This window comes from Eucalyptus grandis, chromosome 2 (assembly GCF_016545825.1).
Source record: "Eucalyptus grandis isolate ANBG69807.140 chromosome 2, ASM1654582v1, whole genome shotgun sequence".
In the NCBI taxonomy this organism is placed as follows: domain Eukaryota; kingdom Viridiplantae; phylum Streptophyta; class Magnoliopsida; order Myrtales; family Myrtaceae; genus Eucalyptus; species Eucalyptus grandis.
This window is the reverse complement of record NC_052613.1, coordinates 7,110,788-7,132,708: the sequence shown is the minus strand read 5'-3', so window position 1 is coordinate 7,132,708 and position 21,921 is coordinate 7,110,788. Positions and strand designations below refer to the sequence as shown.

Sequence of the window (21,921 nt, the reverse complement as noted above, 5' to 3'; positions counted from 1 at the left end):
TGACTAGGCCTGCGGTCGATCCCTTTCTTCTAGACTCTCCGAAAGAAACTTCCTTAAGATGGATGACCTCTTCAATGAATTTCACCCATCTTATTGATTTTCAAAGTCAAATTAGGTGGGATCGAAAATCAAGTAGACCAACTGTTTTGGCGAGTTGCGAAAAAGAAGATCAAAGTGACTTTGTAAATCAAACGAGCTTGAATAGACACGATGAATTGCCATCGGAGGAAGCAAGAATCCCCACGAAGTAAGACGCTCTGACTTCTAACGCCACATGCGATTGCGTAGGTATTAAATCAAACATTAAGCTCGAAGGAATTCAACGACGGTGTCGGAACCGTCATCTGTCCTTTCCTTTTCTATTTTTTCTATAACTTAATGGTTAAGAAGACATTTCTCATTTTCATTTTATTTTTATTTTTCGTCAAGTAATCTTTTAGCATGTTGAGCTTGCTTTAAAATGACTGGGACCATTAATGCACCAAGCAAAAGAAAAAGACTGCAAAGGCAAGTGGTCACGTTGGTCTCAATGCTTGGGCCGATGATTTTGTTGGTTGACTTAGAGGAGACCCAGTCAAATAATTACCCCATTTTTTGCCCTTGCTAGATGGAGAATAACATGCACACCAAAAACTCTTCGAGGGCCAGCAATCCTCATCATCTAAATTGAATTAGGAACGACAAGTGTAATTTAACGAATGGGGTCCGAATGTTGTGGAATTAACTAAGATAGAACATAATTATGGTACTAAGTTAGAAAGTTTATCCCAAAAATTTAAACTAATAGATAGAGGGAGACCACATGTATATAAACCTCGTAAACAAGTGATGAGTATCATTCGTCTCCACTTGTCCCTTACCGAACCTCATGATTTTGATCTTTGGCATATAGGTAGGCCCTTTCTCAGCGTGTCACCTATCCCTGTAGCGTCCTAAATCGAGTACCGTTAAGTCCAATGAGGTCCAAGAAGGCGATAATTAGTTCAAACTCACCCACTTAAAAAATAATTCTGAATCCTAACATCGTAAACCCATGTTCCGATCTGAACTTTGCTAATGCCAATTCCTTGAGAAGGATAGTTATCCCAAATTTTTATTTGTGGCTATAGATAAGAATGTATATAACTTTATTCTGGCCTAGTCTTGAAACTTCTTAATTGGACCCTGGTTTCAAGCCCATCCATTAGATACAAATGTGTCGTCTAATTTGTCCAAAATGATCGGTTAGGCCTGTGGTCAATCCCTTTCTTCTAGATATTCCGAAAAAAAACTTTTTTGGAATCAATGACCTCTTTAGCGAATTTGACTCGTCTCATTGATTTTTAAAGTAAGACTGGACAAGGTTGAGTAACCATTTTGTTAAGTTGCGAAGAAGTTAATCAAAGTGACTTTGTAAAACAAACAAGCTTGAATAGACATGATGAATTGCTATGGGAAGAAGCAAGAATCCCCATGGGAGAAGGAGTTCTAACTTCTAATGCCACATGCAATTGCATAGGTACTGTAATCAAACGTTAAGTTCGAAGGAATAGAGAACTCGAATCAATTTCAAGGACGGTATCGGAACCATAATTTCTCCTTTCCTTTCTTTTTTTTTTTTTTTTGGCTAACTTAACGGTTAAGAAGACAATTCTCATTTTTTTTTTTTTGGTCAAGTAATCTTTTAGCGTGTCGAGCTTGCGTTAAAATGACTGTGATCATTAATGCACCAAGCAAAAGAAAAGAACTGAAAAAAATCAGTGGTCGAAGTTGGTCTTGAATGCATCCGCCGATGATTTAGTTGGCTGACTTAGAATAGTCCAAGTCATACAATTAACCCATTTTTCTCCCATGCTAGGTGGAGAATCACATGCACTGCAAAATCCAACTCGTCAGAATTAGAATTCACATATATAGAATGTGACCCCGATATCATATTAGAAAGTCTATCCCAAAAATTTGAAGTAATGGGTGGAGGGAGATCACATGCATATAAATCCCGTAAACAAGCGATATAAATTAGTTATTGTAACATTCTTGGATTATCACACTAGAAGTATTGTCCATTTTTGCCCATCTCATACTAAGCCTCACGGTTTTGTCCTTTAACATATAAGTAAGCACATTCTAAGCATGTAGTCCATCCTAGTAGTGTTCAAACTCAAAACCCATCACATCAAAAGGCGCCTCTCTTGAGTTAATTCTAGTTTCATATATATAATCCTTGAACGCTCTCAATGCATAATTCCGTTTATTCCTACCACTTTCGGTGTCCTAAAAGTCTACTAGGAGTTGCTCCATGTCTGGACTCTCTCGCCCTAGTTTGTCCTCTTCAGACCTAGTCATTATACTTATAAATCAAAATATTTAGAGAAATTGATTATACGGTGGAAATATTTTGGTGGGTCAAGGGCTGTTAGAAGGGCATGCTAATGAAAGCCACCGTCCATGCATAACTACTAATTAATTATTTGTTATTAATGTTTATATATCAGCCTCTATGGTCTTAGTACACACGATACAATAAGGATATACATATAGGTTAAACTTGCACGAGTTATGCATGAATCGACCGACCCATGTTATCTCATGTTCATTTACAAAAATATAAAACTAAATTAGAAAATAAGGCTTTTTCCACGAAAAATAAATGATTTGATAAATAATTTTCTAAAAACAATTCTCTATTTTGCTTAAAATAATTAGTCAATGAAAAATGTTTACACTATCAATAACAATTTTTGCCTAAACTTCTTTGTGGACGAAGCTTTGTGTTAATTTATTTTTAGAAGTTATGCAATTAATTTAAAAAAAATAATCAAATTATTTATTTTTTGTAAAATAAATACATTTGAAAATTATTGCTCTACTTCAAAACGATTCGTATCTTTTTAGGGTCGTTTGCAAATTGTAACTTTTCCGCGACTTCTTTAAAAGTCAAAATGACTTTTCCAAAGATTTATGCACCTCGAATTTAAGATGAGAACTGGTTTTGATGGGCCTCGAATTGACTGACCCACGTTTTCTTCAGCTTTGACAAGCTCGGACTGGGCTTGAGCCTATAGGCTTTGTGTTATGGTACTGAAACTAGTGAGTGGTGAGTGACCATGGATTTAAGTGTGTGTGTGTCTCTCTCACACACACACACACACACAATTTTAGTATGGCATTGACACTAATGAGTGACCATGGATTTAAGTCTCTCTCTCTATTATATAATAGAGAGAGATTTATTTTTATTTTCTTTGGTGAAGGTAAGAAATATTTTGACTTTAAACCAAAGAGCTATATATAGCTATACAGCAAAAACTCGGTCCCAAAAACTTGCACTCACGTAGACGACAAGTCAGAGCGAGTGAAATGGGGCCAAGGTAAAAGAAACCAAGCCAAGGGCAAGGGAAGGAAAAGGTCAAACAACGGCACAGAACCAGCAAGCCTAAACCAACACAAATAGAAAAGAGAGAGCACTACCAACAAAAGAAACCAAGCACGGCTCTAAGGTTGGTAAGGGGCCGTCTCGGAAGGAAGCCAGGAGGAGGGCGAAATCCATCAGCTCGCCAAAATGAAGGGGGTTGAGCGACCAGCTTTGCAATAATCTCCTATTAGCCGCAATGGGAGGGACTTGATGGAAGGACAAGGCTTTGTCCTTTATAACCTGTTCAAGGCACCTTTTCTTGGCCAAAAGGGAGGGAGGTCTACCCCGGAAATTCATCTTCAGAAGTAGCCATATTTTTTTAGCAAGAATTGATCGATGGATGAGCCCGAGCCTATTTGGGTCACCAAAAAGATAAGGCTGTTCGGGCCGAACTTGATGTTTGAGTCTAAGGCGCCCATTTGTCCACGAGTGATTAAAATGTTCCTCAACAGTTGATCATGCCCAAACTAGCAAGGTCCAATAAGGTGGTGGTTAGTTCAAACGTGCTCATTTCAAAAGCAATTCTAAATCCTAACATCCTAAACCCATGGACCGTATCTTTCTCTGATATGAATTTTGCTAATGCCCATTCCTTGAAAAGAGTAGCCATGGGATTCTTAACAACCCAAATTTTCAATTGTGGCGGCCAATGAGAACGTGCACAACTTTATTGTGGTTTGATCTTGAATTTTTTTAATTGGACTTGCATTTCATGACCATTCATTAGATCCAAATGCGTCGTCTAACCTTTCTCGAAGGATGGTTAGGCCTATGGTCGATCCCTTTCTTCTAGATGCTCGAAAAGATACTTTCTTAGGATTGATGATCTCTTAAGTGGAGTTCACTCATCTCGTTGATTTTCAAAGTTAGATCAGATGTTGAGTCGACGAAATGTTTTGGCGAGTTGCGAAAAAGATAATCAAAGTCACTTTATAAATCAAATAAGTTTGAATAGACGTGAAGAATTGCTATCGGAGGAAGCAAGGATCCTCGTGGGAGAAGGTGCTCTAACTTCTATCGCCACGTGCAATTGCAAAGGTATCGTAATCGAAGAACGTTAAGTTCGAAGGAATGGTGATCTCCAAGAAATTTCAACGATGGGGTGCCGGAACAATTAAGAAGACTGTGACCATTAATGTACAAAGAAATAAAAAAAGGACTGAATAAGTCGGTGTTCAAGTGGGTGGAGAAGCACATGCACTTGGCAAAATCCAAAAACTCTCCTAGGGTCAGCAAATCTCGTCATCTAAATTGGTCTTGAATATTCGACCCAAAAAAAAAAAAAAAAAATTGGTCTTGAATGCAACGGCCGATGATTTAGTTGGATGACTTAGAATAGTCCAAGTCATACAATTAACCCATTTTTCTCCCATGCTAGGTGGAGAATCACATGCACTGCAAAATCCAACTCGTCAGAATTAGAATTCACCTATATAGAACGTGACTCTGATATCATATTAGAAAGTCTATCCCAAAAATTTGAAATAATGGGTGGAGGGAGATCACATGCATATAAACCCCATAAACAAGCGATATAAATTAGTTATTGTAACATTCTTGGATTATCACACTAGAAGTATTGTCCATTTTTGCCCATCTCATACTAAGCCTCACGGTTTTGTCCTTTAACATATAAGTAAGCACATTCTAAGCATGTAGTCCATCCTAGTAGTGTTCAAACTCAAAACCCATTACATCAAAAGGCGCCTCTCTTGAGTTAATTCTAGTTTCATATATATAATCCTTGAACGCTCTCAATGCATAATTCCGTTTATTCCTACCACTTTCGGTGTCCTAAAAGTCTACTAGGAGTTGCTCCATGTCTGGACTCTCTCGCCCTGGTTTGTCCTCTTTAGACCTAGTCATTATACTTATAAATCAAAATATTTAGAGAAATTGATTATACTGTGGAAACATTTTGGTGGGTCAAGGGCTGTTAGAAGGGCATGCTAATGAAAGCCACCGTCCATGCATAACTACTTATTAATTATTTGTTATTAATGTTTATATATCAACCTCTACGGTCTTAGTACACATGATACAATAAGGATATACATATAGGTTAAACTTGCACGGGTTATGCATGAATCGACCGACCCACGTTATCTCATGTTCATTTACAAAAATATAAAACTAAATTACAAAATAAGGCTTTATTTGTTCCACGAAAAATAAATGATTTGATAAATAATTTTCTAAAAACAATCGCCTATATTGCTTAAAATAATTAGTCAATGAGAAATATTACACTATCAATAACAATTTTTGCCTAAATTTCTTTGTGGACGATGCTTTGTGTTAATTTATTTTTATAAGTTATGCAATTAATTTTTTTTTAAATTAATCAAATTATTTATTTTTTGTAAAATAAATGCATTTGAAAATTACGTTGAATTCACTTGTGCTCGAAAACACTATGTTCAACTCGGGAGAAGGACCCCATTGTAGTAAAAAAATCTTTGCCGACCGGCTAAGGCGAGAATGATTTTTAAAAATCTTAGATATCAACTGGAAGAGCACCCTCCTTAAAGCCACAGATTTCGAGAGCTTGCTGCACAAAATCATCATCACATCCTACAAAAGTATCAGCATTGACATAAGAGAGGTCGTTTCTAGTCTATATCCTCAATTTTTCCTACCCATTGTGCCCCTTGCTTGGCCCTTCCTCTAGGGAATTGTTATGTAACAAATGCATAATGTCCATTAGAATGTCCGGCCCTAATTAACTTGCCACTCTCTAACATAAAGAGTGGAGGAATTCTCCTCGCTCTATGCTTTTTCCATTCAAGATTTTATCTTATGGAGTCTTGGTTCATTCTCCTTCAACATTGCCTGATATACCTTCTTTTTTCAAATGTTTTTCTGAATATATATATAGGAGTACTCTTTTTTGAAGCCGCCATTAAAAATTTCAAAAAAGTGGCACGATTTAACTTCAACAATCCCGAAAAAAACCTAAGAAGACTCTGAAGAGAAGCAATTAACCCTTACAAAATACTTGCATGTCATTAGCAAAACATATGTGTGTGAGTTTAAATCTATAGCGGAAAAGGGTGATAAGAAAGCCATTTCTTCTCATTATCCAGCATCTTGGACTAAACATATATCACAAAACCAAATGAAAATGTGACAAAGGGTCTTCTTGTCGTACACCCTAGGTCTTCATTGTACACATATTGTCCGCTTTGGATATTAAGTCGTATGTATAGTTAAAGGGATCCAGACCCCTTCTTTGCGCACATCCGGGGACCGAGGTGCGGACTCACCGCTGTTTGGGCCATCACACTCTCATTGCCGTGGACTGTTGTGGCATGTACACATATTGTTCACTTTGGACACTAAGTCCTCATAGTTTTGTTCCTCTCATGGTAGCCCATACTACCCCAAGAAAACGCGTATGTACAGTTAAATGGACCAAAGTCTTATAATCAGCCCAAAACTCTCCCTTGGCAATGTGGGACAAGAGAGGGACCCCTTCCTTGCGCACGTTCGGAAACCGAGGTGTGGACGCACCGCCATCCCTCCTCCCCGTGTACCGCCGCTTAGGCCATCACACTCTCCTCGCCCGCGTACTACCAAGGCGATCTTAGTCCGTCCCTCCGTACTGCCCTAGGTTTGGGTCATCACACTTATCCACCTTAAATCGGCCCTCAAGTCCTCCAATTGTCATCACAGAGATGAAGTTATAGTAAGAAAGTCTAAAGAATTCCTCACTTTAAGTTAGCCAAACTACATAAGCCTTTTTAAAAGGAAAATTGTATATAAGTCCTAAATTTATCGTACTTTTGTTAATTCAGTTATAAACCTTTCAATTTGCTAAGTAAGTCCTAAACATTTTCATGTTTTGTCAATTGAGTCAATTTGGCTAAAAGATAAGTATATATGATCCCACATCCCAATATTTGACACCTTTCAAGAAGGCTTTCTTAAGCCATTTCAAACAGCGGCCTCGTGGTATATTATACAGGAAAGCAGTATTTGATTGATAATCAACCTTTATTGTTCTCGAGACCATTGCGAAAGTGAACTTTCTTGCCTCTCGGTCAACTTCATTATATCATACGATTCACAAAGCAAGAATTCAAACATCGTATAAAAAAAATATTAAAAGAATTAATTGAGTGTTGAGACGATTTTAAGGAATCACTTGATTATCATCCCCAAAAACAATTCGATTGACTTGACTGGGTTCCAAACATGGCACGATATATGAGCGTGGGATTCTGGAAAACAATCATCTACTTGTCCTTCAGATCTCAATACTTGTTTATAGCTATTGATGGACTTTTATATAGATCGTTTTATGACCATTCATTTGGAAAAAGATAGAAACATTCATCGTACAAATAAAGTTGCGCCAGCTTGACATGTGAAATATAACCTTTACGTATATATTATGCAATGTCTCTTTGATTTGACGGAGAGACCACGTTGAGAGACTACCCCAACTAGAGGAGGAGCAGGCTTTAATATTAGGGCCGTGCATGTTTTCCTAAAAACCTAATTGGAGTAAATTCCCTCCAACCATGACTCTGAGGTACCTCTATAGATATCAGTCGCATTTAATTTTAGTCAAGTTCACCAGTCACATTGACTGGTGATGCAGAGATGCAACACATATTCACTATCACGTGTACTTATTATTTAAATTATGAAAATTTACAAAAGATCAGTGTATAAAAATTCTGCATGTCAATATTTATGCATTTCGAAAAGACTTCTTGTTAGTGATCTCAAACAAAACCTTAAATTGCTAGAGTTGTGGCACATATGAAAGGAAAATCAAGGTACATCATCATAGCATGGTTGGTAGAGATAATCATACACCCGTCCTTCATGAACAGATATGTGAATACATCCAAGTGAAAGGATCAACAGCCAATCACCGAATCACACGTCATCATTAGTAATGAGCACACGCTGGGATCTCTAACTGTAGTTACAACTTTGTCAACGGTGTGCGCCTAGGTTTAGCATCCCCAACACCATCATCACACGAAAACAACATAAACATATTGAACAAAATTAAATCTAACACTTGTTAGAGTGAGCTGTCAAAACTTTTAAGAAAAACCCATTGAACGAGCATAGATTTGACACGAAAGCTATCGTGAACACCATTGAAACTGGAGGCAAATTACTTATTTATTAAAGCTTCTAAATCTAGAATAGTATCAGAGAGAAAGCTCCCAAATATAAGATCGGAGAACAAACTTTCCAAATCTAAAACTAGGTCAAGAGAATATGGAAAGAAACAAGAAGAAATAAAAGGAAAAGCAACGAGGGAGGGGAGGGAGAGATCTATGTCAATTCCCTCCCCTCCAAAAGTCTAAGGGATGAAAAAGCTTGGAGAGAGAGAGAGAGAGAGAGAGAGAGAGAGAGAGAGAGAGAGAGAGAGAGAGAGAGAGAGAGAGAGAGAGAGAGAGAGAGAGAGAGAGAGAGAGAGAGAGAGAGAGAGAGAGAGAGAGTATCAAACTCTTCAATTTGTTTGAAAAGACAAAGTGTTAACAAGTGAAAATGACCTTTGCTCCCAAAAAAAAAAAACAAGTGAAAATTACCCAATTGCAACAGCAACAATAGAGTATGGAATATAAAGGAAAAAATATCAAAAAGTTTCAAAACTATTGCAATTATACTAATTCAATCTAAACCTTTTTTTTTTATTTATGTCAATTCAGTTTATTTAGTCAATTTTAGCCGGCTAGCACTGATGCGGGCACCGATTGTTAGTTGACATGACAATTTTCTAATTTTTTTAAATTTTATATTAAAAGTTTTTTTCTTTTTCTTTTTTTTATCTGTCTTCATTCTTTTCTTTTTTCTCCCTTAGTGGCTGGCAAGGGCCACAAAGCCTTCTCTCGGCCTCGCCCAAATCTGGACGAAGTCAGTCTCACCTGTGGACGCGCCTCGAGATGGAAGACGGAGCTATGTCCGAACTCAGGGTCGCCTTGATCCTTCCGGTTGCTTGACGAAATGCCTGCCGCATCCCACTCACTTTAGGTAGTAGTGCCATCAGAATTCAGTCCAACAGAAGACAATGGAGTCTTTCCAACGCACCAATGGAGCTTATACTCAATCACTTCAACCAAAAAGGTCAGGGCTTTCGGCGATTCTTTGCACAGAGAGACGGAGGGGGCCTTGCACGGAAGATTTGCAAGCCACATAAGTTTAAAGTTGGTCACTGCCTCGCCCGAATTTGGGCGAGGGCAGCCTCGCCATGGCCTCACCCATGACACTGAGAAAGGGCAGTGACCCTTGTCTACAGCTAGCGAGGGCATCACAGCCCTCATCAAAGCCTCACCGGCCACTGTGGGGAATAAAAAAAAAAAAAAGAAAAAAAGAAAAAAAAAATCTAAAAATTGCCATGTCAGCATTGGCCAGCATTGACGTCAGCATTAGTCGGTCAGAATTGACGCAAATGCAAAATGTTTACAATTAAATTAGCACAAAAAAATGTTTATGATTGAATTGACACAATTTTAATAGGTCTAGAATGTATTTAGTCATTTCCCCAAACGTAAGGTAAAGTACCAAAGAATGATTCTGTGTCCCCAGCAAGCCATCCATCATTTCTTCCAACATAATTGCAGTCCTAACCCTCTTGTATCAACACCGACCTCAACTATAAAAACCCACCCTCTCCTACTTCATATATTACCCCAACACTGCACCAAAGCACTGATAAAAATATACTCCACGTCAACCCCTCACCCATCACTCGACCATGGCTTGCAAGGAGCCGGCAGTCCAATCCAAGCATGTGTGCGTGATTGGGGCTGGCCCGTCGGGGCTCATGGCGGCCCGGGAGTTGCGAAAGGAAGGCCACAGCGTCGTGGTCTTGGAGCAAAACCATGACATTGGTGGCCAATGGCTATATGAGCCAAACGTGGAAGGCGAGGACCCGTTGGGAAGAGAACCATTTCTCAGGGTCCACAGCAGCATGTACAAGTCGCAGCGGTTCGTATGGCCGAGAGAGATCATGGGTTTCACAGACTTCCCGTTCTTGGTGAAGAAAGATAGGGACATGAGGAGGTTCCCTGGGCACAGGGAGCTTCTGTTGTATCTTCAAGATTTTGTAGATTGGTTTGGGTTGAGAGAGCTGATCAGGTTCAACACTAGGGTTGAGCATGTAGGGATGGTGAATTATGGTGAGTACGGGAAAGATTTGAGGTGGGTTGTTAAGAGCAAAGAGATCACCACGAAGGGTGACGATGATAATGATGAGAAAATGGTGGAGGAGGTTTTTGATGCTGTGGTGGTGGCAACTGGTCATTATTCTCGTCCGAGAATGCCTTCCATTAAAGGTAACTTAGGGTTTCTTTTAACCTATAAAGGTTTACAAAAGAATAATCTCTCTCTTTCCTCTTTTTGTTCTTTTGCGTTACCTTGAGAGAGAACATGCTCATCGTAGATCTTCTTTCCCGCTCATGTCATGTCAAGTCAAGGATCATGAAAGAAAGTTCTCGACTTTGCACCACGAGTCCAGGTCACGATGATATACACGTTCGCCTTATTTTGACTGATCATAAACATGATCACGACATTAATTTACACAGTTTGCCCCCATCTTTTCTCGCTGTTTCAATCTTTGTTTTTCTGTGGAAATGAAAGGAATGGGTACATGGAAAAGGAAGCAATTTCACAGTCACATTTACAGAGTCCCCGAGCCATGCCGCGACGAGGTTAGAAGGAAGCTGGCAATGAGAAAGTTGCTCTTAGAGAGGCAAAAGCAATGCAATAATAATTCTCTTTGATTTTGGCTTATTATAATTTACAGGTTGTGGTGGTGGTTGGTAATTTTGTTAGCGGTCAAGAGATATCAATGGAGCTTGCGGAAGTGGGAAGAGAAGTCCATCTCAGTGCCAAATCTCTAGACATTACAGGAGGACAGTCCAAAGTCCTTGATAAGCATCGCAATCTCCATCTTCGCCCTCGAGTATGGCTTGTTTTATCACATCCGCGTGGTTTCTTTTATTTTCTTCTTTCTTTTTACGTTAAAACCATGCCGCAATCTGTTCGACTTCGAACTTTTTCAAGGTTCCATTAACTATAATTGCAGATAGATTCACTTGAAGAAGACGGAACAGTATTGTTCATCGATGGTTCGTCCGTAATCGCCGACACTATTTTGTACTGCACCGGGTAAAGTGTTGTGACAATGTAAAAGGAAACTTTTTACATGTTTGATTTTCTCCTAACACGCAAAACTACACTTAATTCATTTTCAATTCCCATATATATATGTATGTATGTATGGACCACGCAAAGCAGAATCTGAGCCATAGAGTTTTCTTCTATTTTCCCTTTTACTTAACAATACTAAGGATGTGTTCGGTAACATTTGTATTCTTGAGAACAATTTTTGTTTAGAAATAATTTATTTTCATTTTTATTCCCTAAATAAGTTTTTGAGCAGAAAAAAAGTGTTTGGTACAACCCTAAAATTTCTATTCCCATGATAGAAAAGCAAAAAAAGTATTTAGTAAGACGCTCAAAAATTTTCGTGATATGGAATTTTTTTTTTAGTTTTATAAGACTCTTATACTATTTTTGAATTTTTCCTTTTTCTTTTCTTTGTTTCCTTCCTTCCTTCTTCTTCCTCTTTTGGCTGGTCACAGAGCCTTGGTGATGATCAGTGACCTACCAAATTCAAGGGCCGACAAAGTGGACATTGTGGTGGTAGGCAAGCTCAACCTTGCCATGCTCGGCAAGGTCGAGCCTCACCCCTCAACCTCGCCTAATCACTGCGAGGTCCACCTCGTCAGCCCTCGTCTCAAGCCGATTGTCGACCATCGCCAAGACCCGGCGATTGATCAAAGGAGGAAGAAGAAGGAAGGGAAAAAAAGAAAAAAGATAAAGAAATGACATTGTTTCAAAATTTGTTTTTGGAAACAAAATACTATATTTTTTTCACTTCTTATTTCTGTTCCAAATCTATTCTCTGGCCACCAGTTTTTACAAAGAGTAGAAAAATTAGTTGACATTATCAAATGGATTTTTATTCTTTTTATGTTATGGAGAACAAAAAAAACATAAAGATAGAAAAACAAAATAGTTACCAAACAGGCTCTAATAATACAATATATTGCTTTACGTAGGTACTCATACGCGTTCCCATTTCTTGACACCAAAGGGATTGTGGTGGTGGATGATGATAGAGTGGGACCTCTCTACGAGCACACCTTCCCTCCTTCCCTTGCTCCTTCTCTGTCATTCATTGGCATCCCTAGAAAGGTAACTAGGGTTTTTGCTGCGATTCACATGGCATATTGCACTCTTCAATGGGTATTAGGCATCTATAGTTGATTTCAACAAGTTCATGTACTTTGAATAAGCACACTTGAGACAATGAAACGAGAAGAATAAAGGAAACGAGGGTTTATTTTAGCAGAACTTATTGAGAAATGTAGGGTAAATTTGTTCAGATCGGAGACATGAATAAAGACACAGGATGAGTTCTCCCAAAGAGTCTCTTTGTCACAAGAGGACTTGTAGTTTGGGAAATCTAGGTGGCCAATCTTGAAATGTAATTGCGGGTTGGGTCTCCTAAAACTCGGTTTTCGACGCAGATCATAAGTTTCCCATTCTTCGAGTCGCAAGCCAAATGGATAGCTCAGCTTCTGTCTGGAAAAAGAACCTTGCCCACATGGAACGAGATGACGCAGTCGATCAACGACTTCTACAACTCCATTGATGCTGCTGGCGTGCCAAAGCGCCACACTCATGACATAGACAATTTCGAGGTAACCCGGAAAAGGTGTCGTTTGATTTGCCGTCTTATCCTCTTCTATGTCGAAACGAATTTTGTTCCCTCCAGACTCACGCCGGTTCGTGTTTGGCGCAGTATTGTGAGAGATATGGGGACAATGTGGGGTTCCCGCATTTGGAAGAATGGAGGAAAGGGATTTGCACGTCGACAATAAAGAACATCGAAGCGAATTTGGAGACGTTTCGCGATTCATGGGATGAAGCCGACGAGAAGCTGCTCCAGGAAGCTTTGCAGAGCCTCACTTCACTCAACTCGGATCACAAGTCCTAACGTTTCAATCCCGTTCTGATAATAAAGGCCTAGGGATGATTCCTTTTCCCCCTCTCATTACAATATTATCATTGATCAAGGCAGAAAATTTGGAGCATCGGCTGTTGTTTTGTTCGTTGTTTTGTTGCAAGCAGAATTATCTGTAAAGATGCCCTCCTCAGATAAAAACTACAAATCTCTAGGGCATTTCCTAAATATTCCGTTTCCAATTTGGGAATTTCCGAAATATGTTCATTCTGTAATTAATCAGTGATTAGTATCATAAACCACATAAAACATGAGTTTGAGTCCATTAACAATACTCGGTATAAGATAAATTAGATTGATCGGCCTCATGATTTGTAATTAATCAATAATTAGTATCATCGACAAAATCAAACATATTGTTAGATATATCTCGAGTTTGAGCTTGTTGAATAATACTAGGTCTAAACTAAATTAGATTAGTTGACCTCATGATTTTGGGGGACTTCTTCTTTGGTCCAGCTGCACATGATTGCATTTACGATCGGCCGAAATCGTGAGAAGAAGAAGATTGGGCGTAGATTTCACTTTGCATCTCTCTCTCTCTCTCTCTCTCTCTCTCTCTCTCTCTGCATCCGTAGAAGACAAAAAAAGCTTCAAAGAGAAAATGCGTCTTCTATTGACTCTCTTTCTTTGGCACTATCGGAGCTGTAACCGGATTTAGAGAAGAGATTTGCTTAGCCAGCAAATGTGGAAATCCCACTACCTATACAATAATTGAAGGAGCCGACAAATGATTATGGAGGGAGCCGACAAGTTTCTCTTTCATCCACTATCTTCATCTGTTCTCATGCTATAATAAATGCGGCGTTGAGTATATCTTGAATTCTCTTTAGGTTTGAACAAACGTTAGGGTTTAGAAGTAATATAAAAATTGTTTTTCTTACATTATTAGGTTAAGAAGCTCAAACTGAAAAACCTTTAGATTTTTTAACCATCTTTCGTAATTCTTGAACTTTTACGGTGGATTTTGATTATCCTCCCCTTACAGTTTTTCTTTACAAGGATTTTCACATAAATCTATGCGTTCTTTTATTCTTTTCAATTTTAATTTCATTGTAGTTTCCACATCAATTTTAACATGCGGAGATTTTTCGGACAATAAATTATAATATATGAAGAGGCCCTTGATTGTGTATAAAAGGGGAAGAGAGGACGAAGAGAGTTAGAGCTTCCTCAAGCAAAACGTAGGATCTCTCAATAGTGGGAAACTTTCTTGTGGTACTTACACCTCTATAGTGATTTACTAGTTAAATACTTGTAATTAGAATTTGTGTAATTCCTTGAATGAGATTTTACTAGGAATTGTGAAGGGCTAAACACCTAATGAGTTATAAGGTGTAATTGAGGTCTGGAAAATATCAAGAGAGTGTTTTAAATGCTTGAGTGATTGTAATCTCCATTGTATCATTAATTTCTATAATGAAATTATATGTTATTCTCCTTATAGATGTAGGTACCATTTTTGGACCAAACTACGTAAATTTAGTATATGATATCCTTTCCTTCCGATTATTTTATCGATTCACTTGTCTGTATTCCCAATGCATATAATGAAATCTTCTTATGTCCCTTTTCTCAAAAGAATGTTGCTTCCTCTTAAAGACAATGACTTAGTGCTATTTCCTCTTTTTGAGATGCAGCTTTGCAATTTCAAACCAGAGAAGACAATAGCATTTGATTTGCCTTGACTGAGATGACTCACGTGAACTGGTCTATGGTGTGGTCACCTTGTCAGCCTCAGCCATCTCTTCTGACCCGTCTTCTCCCGGTGCCTGAATTCACGAGCTCCACTTTGCATGAGGCGTGGAAAACGCAATCCATCCCTCTCAATCATGCATTGATTAGCGCAAACAACCTGGAGAGACGGGAGCTGCAGAGAAGAAAGTCTTTGCCGGGACCCAAGCCGGACGACCGGGTGCAATTACAGCAGCGGGATATCACGGGACCCCAAGTCGCCCCGCGGTGCATGATGGTTGTTGTGATTGATCCAGTACTTCATGGACCGAGTCTCGACAAGTATTTGCCGTTGGAAAGATGCTCGGGTTCCATTGCTAGAAAAATCATTAGGCTAATGAGTGCAAATTGTTACCAGGGAAAAAGGTGGGCTAAACTGTATATCAAGATTGGAATGTACAATGGAGTACAATTTGGGGGCTGTGTTTTGACAGATATTTTAAGATTGAAACATAAAATTTGGTGCAATTTCAAGGCGTGTTTTGACAAACGGATTTGAAACGTGAGATAATGAATATGTCCAAAATGTCCATCCATACTACGCTATATCATTTTTCTATACCAATTTTAGTCTAAATAGCGTTTCTCAAGACAAGTAAAATGCATCAAGTAGTAAGCAAGAAAACATGTAGTGTGCTTTCATTTTGTGAACGATGTGATTGAAAAACTAATCACGAATAGGAAATATGTGAGCTGAATATGTCTTTTTATGGACCTTAGTAGCTTACGTTGTCTTTAGGTATGCGATGGATTTAATCACCGTATTAGGTCTTGACACTTGATAATACCACCTCTTAGGGCGCGTTTGGTAACGATTCTGTTCACGGAGGTGATTCTAACTAGAAATGATTATTTTTTATTCTATTCCCGAGAACTGATTCGAGTAAAAAATGCGTTTGGTAACTGTCCAAAATTTTTTTATTTTGGAATAGAATTGCGTTTGGTACCGTGTTAATTGATTTTGTTCAAAATTAATTTCTTTTGATTTTTAAATATTTTTTAAATATTTTTTTTACTTTTTTTCTTTTTTTTTTCCTTTTTTCTTTTTTTTTTTTTTTTCTTGTTTTCCCTTTTTTCCTATTTTCCTATTCTTCTTCTTCTTCTTCTTCATTTGGCCGATCGCAAGATCGGCGACCGGCCGATGAGGGCCGCGACGCTCACCGGAGCGTCGCCGGCCCTCGGCGAGGTCGGCCTTCGTCGGCCGAGCCTCGCCGATGGCCAAGCGAGCCTCACCGGCAGCCGGGCGAGGCTTGGCGGCGAGGCTCGACCTCGCCCGGCTGCCGGCGAGGCTCGCCGGACCTCACCTTGGCCTAGCGAGCCTCCGGTGACCGACGGCGGACCGGCGACCGCGGCGGCGGCGAATGGCGGCGGGCGGCGGCGATGCGGACGGCAACCGGGATGATGAAAGAGAAGAACGCGGGTTTTACCGTTTTGATTCTTTTTCTATTCTCGAACAGAGAATCAAATTTTTTTTATTGTCAAATCTTGTCCAAAATTGTTCTCGGAACAAAAATTTTACCAAATGCGATTCTCGTCCCAAACTGATTCTAGAAACAAAAAATCAGAATTTGGCACTGTTTGACACGTTGCCAAACAGGCCCTTAGCATCCATGTGACCATTTTTAGCTTTCAATAATTTTTCCCTTTTGGCTTCATATTCAGTATATATGTACTTATCAATTGGGAAGTATTGATCCTCTCCAAAAGTTTTCGTGTTATATCAAACACGCGATCAACAAGTGTCAGAAAATCCAACATGTGATCAACTCTCATGACACACAGGTCTAGAATTTTGATATTCGATTCTAATATACAGGGTCATTTTTAAAAAATTTCAATAAATGAGAGGTCAAAATATAAATATGTAAAAATAAAATTAAATATTAAAAATAATAAAGGAGGAAATAAAATCTAATCCTCTCTTCTCTTTTAACTCTTATTCCCATGACTCACGATTTGTAGTGTAAATTTATTCTAGACTCTTTTTATTATTTATATTTTAGTGAATTTGAATTAAATTAATTTGATTAAAATAATCATAAAAATTGTATATATAAAAATATACAAAATATATAACGTGTCCCAACGTGTCAGAATTATCTATTTTTTTAGAAATGACGTGTCAACATATCATGTCGTGTCGTGTGTTATATATTGCGTGTCGATATCGATGCTACTTAGCTTATCAAGCTCATAACTACAAAACTAGAAACACCTATACTTTTATGATTACAATTAATTCACTTGAGGAAAAATAAAGCATGAAGGTTCAACAATTATTAACTTGATATAGAGCAAACATCATCATGATACTGCATAATTTCCCTAATATGGACTTAACAAAGATACCCTCCATAACATTTTAACCATGCAAAAGATCAACATGAATTGAGGAATAAGAGGACATGCAGATGCAATTTGTCTCACTTAGAGTACGTTTGGTAATATTTCTATTCTGAAATAGTCTTTTTTTTTTTTTTTTTTTTTTATTTCTACTCGCTAGAACAAATTTCTAAATAAAAGAACGCATTTGGTAACAACACAAAATTTCTATTATTGAAATAAAAAAAAAAAAGAATATGAATGCATTTGGTACAACTCACAAATTATTTTGTAACGTAAAATTTCTTTTAATTTTTTAATAATTTTTTTTTTAGATTTTTCATTTTGTCATTTTTTCTTCTCGATTGGCAATTGGCAATAGAGGGCAGCGACTAGCAATCACCAGCGGCGATGATCGGTGGCCGGTTGGGGGCAACATACGGTGAGGGGCGAGGGGTGGCGAGAAGTAACAAGAAAAGAAAAAAAAAGAAAACAAAGAAAATGACTTATTTCTAAAAATTGTTCCCAAACAAGAAGCTACATTTTTCTATTTCTTATTTTTTCAAAATCTATTCCTCGATTACTTTTTTAATCTAGGGAATAGAAAAATTAGTTGACATCACTAAACGAATTTATGTTCTTTTTTTTTTATTTCGGGAATAAAGAAATAGGAACATTAACAAGGTGTCCTTAGGATGCGTTTAGTAATATTTCTATTCCGGAAAATAATTTCTTTTCAGAAATAATCTTTTCTATTTCTACTCCTTAAAACAATTTATGAGTAAAAGAACGTGTTTGATAATTATATAAAATGTATATTCTTGAAATAGATAAAGCATATGAATGCGTTTGGTACGACCTCCAAATTTTTTATAACGTAGAATTTCTTTTAATTTTTTAATAATTTTTTAGATTTTTCTTTTTTTTTTTTTTTTATTCACTAGCCACCAACCGGTAGTGGGCGGCCGGCAATTGGCAGTGGTAGCTAGCAAATGGCGAACGACAAGGGCAAAAGGGTGGCAAGAAATAAGAAGAAAATAATAAAAAGAAAGAAAAAAAGACTTATTTCTAGAAATTATTCTCGAAAACAGAAAATTACTTTTTTTTTTTTACTTCTTGTTTATGTTCCAAATTTATTTCCTGACTACTTTTCTATTCTAAGAAATAAAAAATTAGTTGATGTTACCAAACGAATTTTTGTTCTTCTTTTGTTCTAGGGAACAAAAGAACTGAAAACCAAAGAAATCGAAACAAAAACAAACAAGCCCTTAGTCTTTCAGTTCAAACACAATTCTATCAACCACCTTGAAACTTCTCATTTCCTCACAATCCCCTTAACCCAAAACCTTGCAAGTGAAACTTCTTCAACAACGGGTTCTTCCTCTGCTCTTGTCGATAAATCTCTTAACCAAGAACCTATGGGCACAAGAATGCCTTTCTCTGGAATTGCAGAGATTGTATGAAGTCATTATGGTTTGAGACTTTTCATAGGAGATCAGCAGCCCAAAGTGGAATCATGGGGACCTCCACTTATGAAGAAGATGTCATTCAGCAAGATGCAAGGAGGGAGGTAGCAAAACCACTTGACAGCTGAGATGATTCATGCTCAGTAAAAATTCCAAACAAGCCTCTAGTGATATGGCCTTATCTTTGCTTTGCCGGCCAGTACTTCCCATAAGGTGCTGTGCAGGATTTGCCTGTACTTTTCCTAGTTCATTTTTCAAACATACTTTTTCAACTATCGTTATGGCATGTATCTCCCTCTATCGATCTGGCTAGTTGGGTTCCTTTATTTGCTCCGAGTGGCTGATCATCATGACACTCCCACAATTTCTCAATCTCCATAGAGGATATATCACGTCTCTGATATATTAAGGATTTTTATTAGGTCCACTACCGGCAAAAGAATTGTTTGCACATTCACAATTGGACAGTTGATATGTGGACAGGTTTGGTTGCAAAACTAGCTCCAAACACATATGCCATTAATCCAATGGTGAATATGCAATGATAGATCACAATGGCAGTGGACCTAAGAATAATTCATTTATTAAACATAACAATAGTAATATCTAGAGTTTTATGAAAATATTTAGCATGCTTACCAGTTAGGACAAGAAGAACAAGTCCTCAGAGGGCAGAGAAACAGACATATTTGTAAAGGGAGCAATAAGTTCTCAATTGTCATCTTCTTCTCCACAGAGCAAAAAATCTTCGTTTCAAGTCCTCCAGCCTGCTATTAAACCACAAGCGTCAACTAAGTGGCTTTATATTGTAGACACAAGAACCAGACTTGGCTACTAACCCCTCACTTAAGCAATTCATCTGGTGCAGATGAACAATGACAATAGATCAAGCTCCATTTACAAATTCCCACCAGATGTATCCTGGGAAAAAAAGAGGCAGACGCAAGAACAAGCAGTTTCTGGCATCAGCCGTAATGGATGATGTCACCAGTGATCTCTACAGGAACATGAGCCTCCAGCAAAATGATGGAACTGATTTCTATCTCGAAGGCCGATCTCTATGTCATATACCAATGAAACTAGCTTAACCATGGCAGTCTTGAAAAACTCTATGATTCTTAACTATTCTTAGAGTTGATCCAGTAGGAGATTTCACAAGGTCAAATGCCAAAGCATTTTTCTCTCTGTGAAATGCGACAGAACTTTTCTTTTCCCCTTCCTCAATATCATACAAGGCCAAGCCAGTGTTGTGCAGCATAAGCAACCTGCTTCAGTTCCTTCCTTGTGTCGTCAAACAAGTCCTGTACCTCCAGTTTAAGACAATCTGATGCCACAAATTCATAAACTACATTGTCAATTTCAATTGAGCTGCTCCAGCCACTTTGGTAAGTGCTTTTTGGTTTATCGCTGCACTCAATTGCACTATTTCATTCCACATAGAATCCTGAGCATATATATTTGAAAGCAAAAAATAATTTTCGGCATTAGTAGGCTCCAACTCAAGAATCTTCCTCGCTGCATGCCTGCCCAATGGAACATTCCGATGGGTCTGCCTAGCACCTAGGAGGGTTTCTCCAAATAATTGGATCTGTTTTGGAGTCCATATTTTGGACTGGATGTAGAGGTTCACTAAACAATCAGGGTTGACCAAGTAAATCTACCATACATCCATAATGATCAATTTCCGGACGCAATCCAAACTCCTCCTTCATGATCCTAAAGTACCTCTTCTCCTCATCAACATGACCTTCATAACAGCAAGCGCACAATATGCTCAAAAATGTGACACCAGCAGGCTTTAGGTTCTGCATTATCATCCTATAGAAAGCCTGTAAAGCAGCTTCACCACGTCCGTTCATGGTGAAGCCCGAAATCAAGGCATTCCATGTATAGACATTTTTTGCTCTCATTGCCATAAAAAACCTTCTTTATCTCCATTACAGCTCCACATTTAGCATAAATGTCCACGAGTGCAGAACCCAAAAACTCATTCGAACTTATTCCGTGGTATTGAATATACTCATGAATCCACTTTCGAGATGCAAAGCTCCCAAGTAGGGGTGAGCATCGGTCAACAGTTAACCTGGACCGACCCTGGATTGGCCCAACCCTACCGATCTTGGTCCCATTCCTAGGAGGACCGGGTCGGTCCTTGGTCCTGGAATCTCTAGACCAACAATCCTCAATCCTAGGAGTTTAGGATCGATCCGATCCGAATCAACCATGACTCTATATATATATAATATATATATACATATCCAAAATATATTATATATATTATATGTGTAATATATTATTTATAATTTTTTTATATATTCTAAAGGAAAAAACCTAAGTCAAACGGCGTCAACAGCAGTAAATGACTTCTCATGGAGTCCAAAACGACATAAATAGCATTAAATAGCTTCTCACGTGTCCTCCTCTAGTACTCATTCTCTTCGGTCTTCTTTATTCTCTTAGTTTTCAATTTGCCAAAATAAAAAAAAACAACTTCCCCACTCGACACTCGCCCCACTCAACTTCCCAACTCACTACTCAACTTCCCATCTTATCCTAGATCTTTATGAGCTATCTTAATCTTTTTTTATGATATCTTGCTTTTAGTAGGTGTGAAATTTATATTGTTGTCTTATCTTAAATTTGTTAAATATGTATCGATATTTATAATTTGATTGCACAATGCCACATTATCAATAGATATGTAATTTGAAATGATAAATTTACCTTTTCAGAGAATATAAAAGATGAAACAAAAAAATTATCAATTTATCCCTAAAATCGGACTGAACCCATTAGATTGGTTCGGTCCTCAATCCCAAACTTAATAGAGTCAATCATCAAAACCCAAAAATTGAGGATCAATTTGATCTTAGAGCTAAGGAATGGATCGGCCTAATTTGTACCATGCTCACCTTTACCCCCAAGTGAGCACAAGCCGA

At 38.1% G+C, this 21,921-nt stretch overlaps 1 protein-coding gene across 1 annotated transcript; it reads left to right on the top strand.

Moving 5' to 3' along the window:
• Positions 1–10,118: 10,118 nt before the first annotated feature.
• LOC104434354 (flavin-containing monooxygenase FMO GS-OX-like 9) lies at positions 10,119–13,554 on the top strand. Its single transcript, XM_010047294.3, has 7 exons — positions 10,119–10,698; positions 11,006–11,076; positions 11,172–11,330; positions 11,454–11,536; positions 12,493–12,628; positions 12,964–13,137; positions 13,239–13,554. Exons 1-7 carry the CDS (start codon positions 10,119–10,121, stop codon positions 13,431–13,433), a joined length of 1,398 nt encoding a protein of 465 aa, XP_010045596.3. The 3' UTR covers positions 13,434–13,554.
• The last annotated feature ends 8,367 nt before the right edge of the window (positions 13,555–21,921 follow it).

Excerpts from the sequence above, each read along its gene's own strand:
- LOC104434354 (XM_010047294.3), top strand. The coding sequence starts at position 10,119 with ATGGCTTGCAAGGAGCCGGCAGTCCAATCCAAGCATGTGTGCGTGATT. Across the intron at positions 11,537-12,492 it reads ACTATTTTGTACTGCACCGG|GTACTCATACGCGTTCCCAT; the intron begins GTAAAGTGTTGT and ends TGCTTTACGTAG. Across the intron at positions 13,138-13,238 it reads ATGACATAGACAATTTCGAG|TATTGTGAGAGATATGGGGA; the intron begins GTAACCCGGAAA and ends TGTTTGGCGCAG.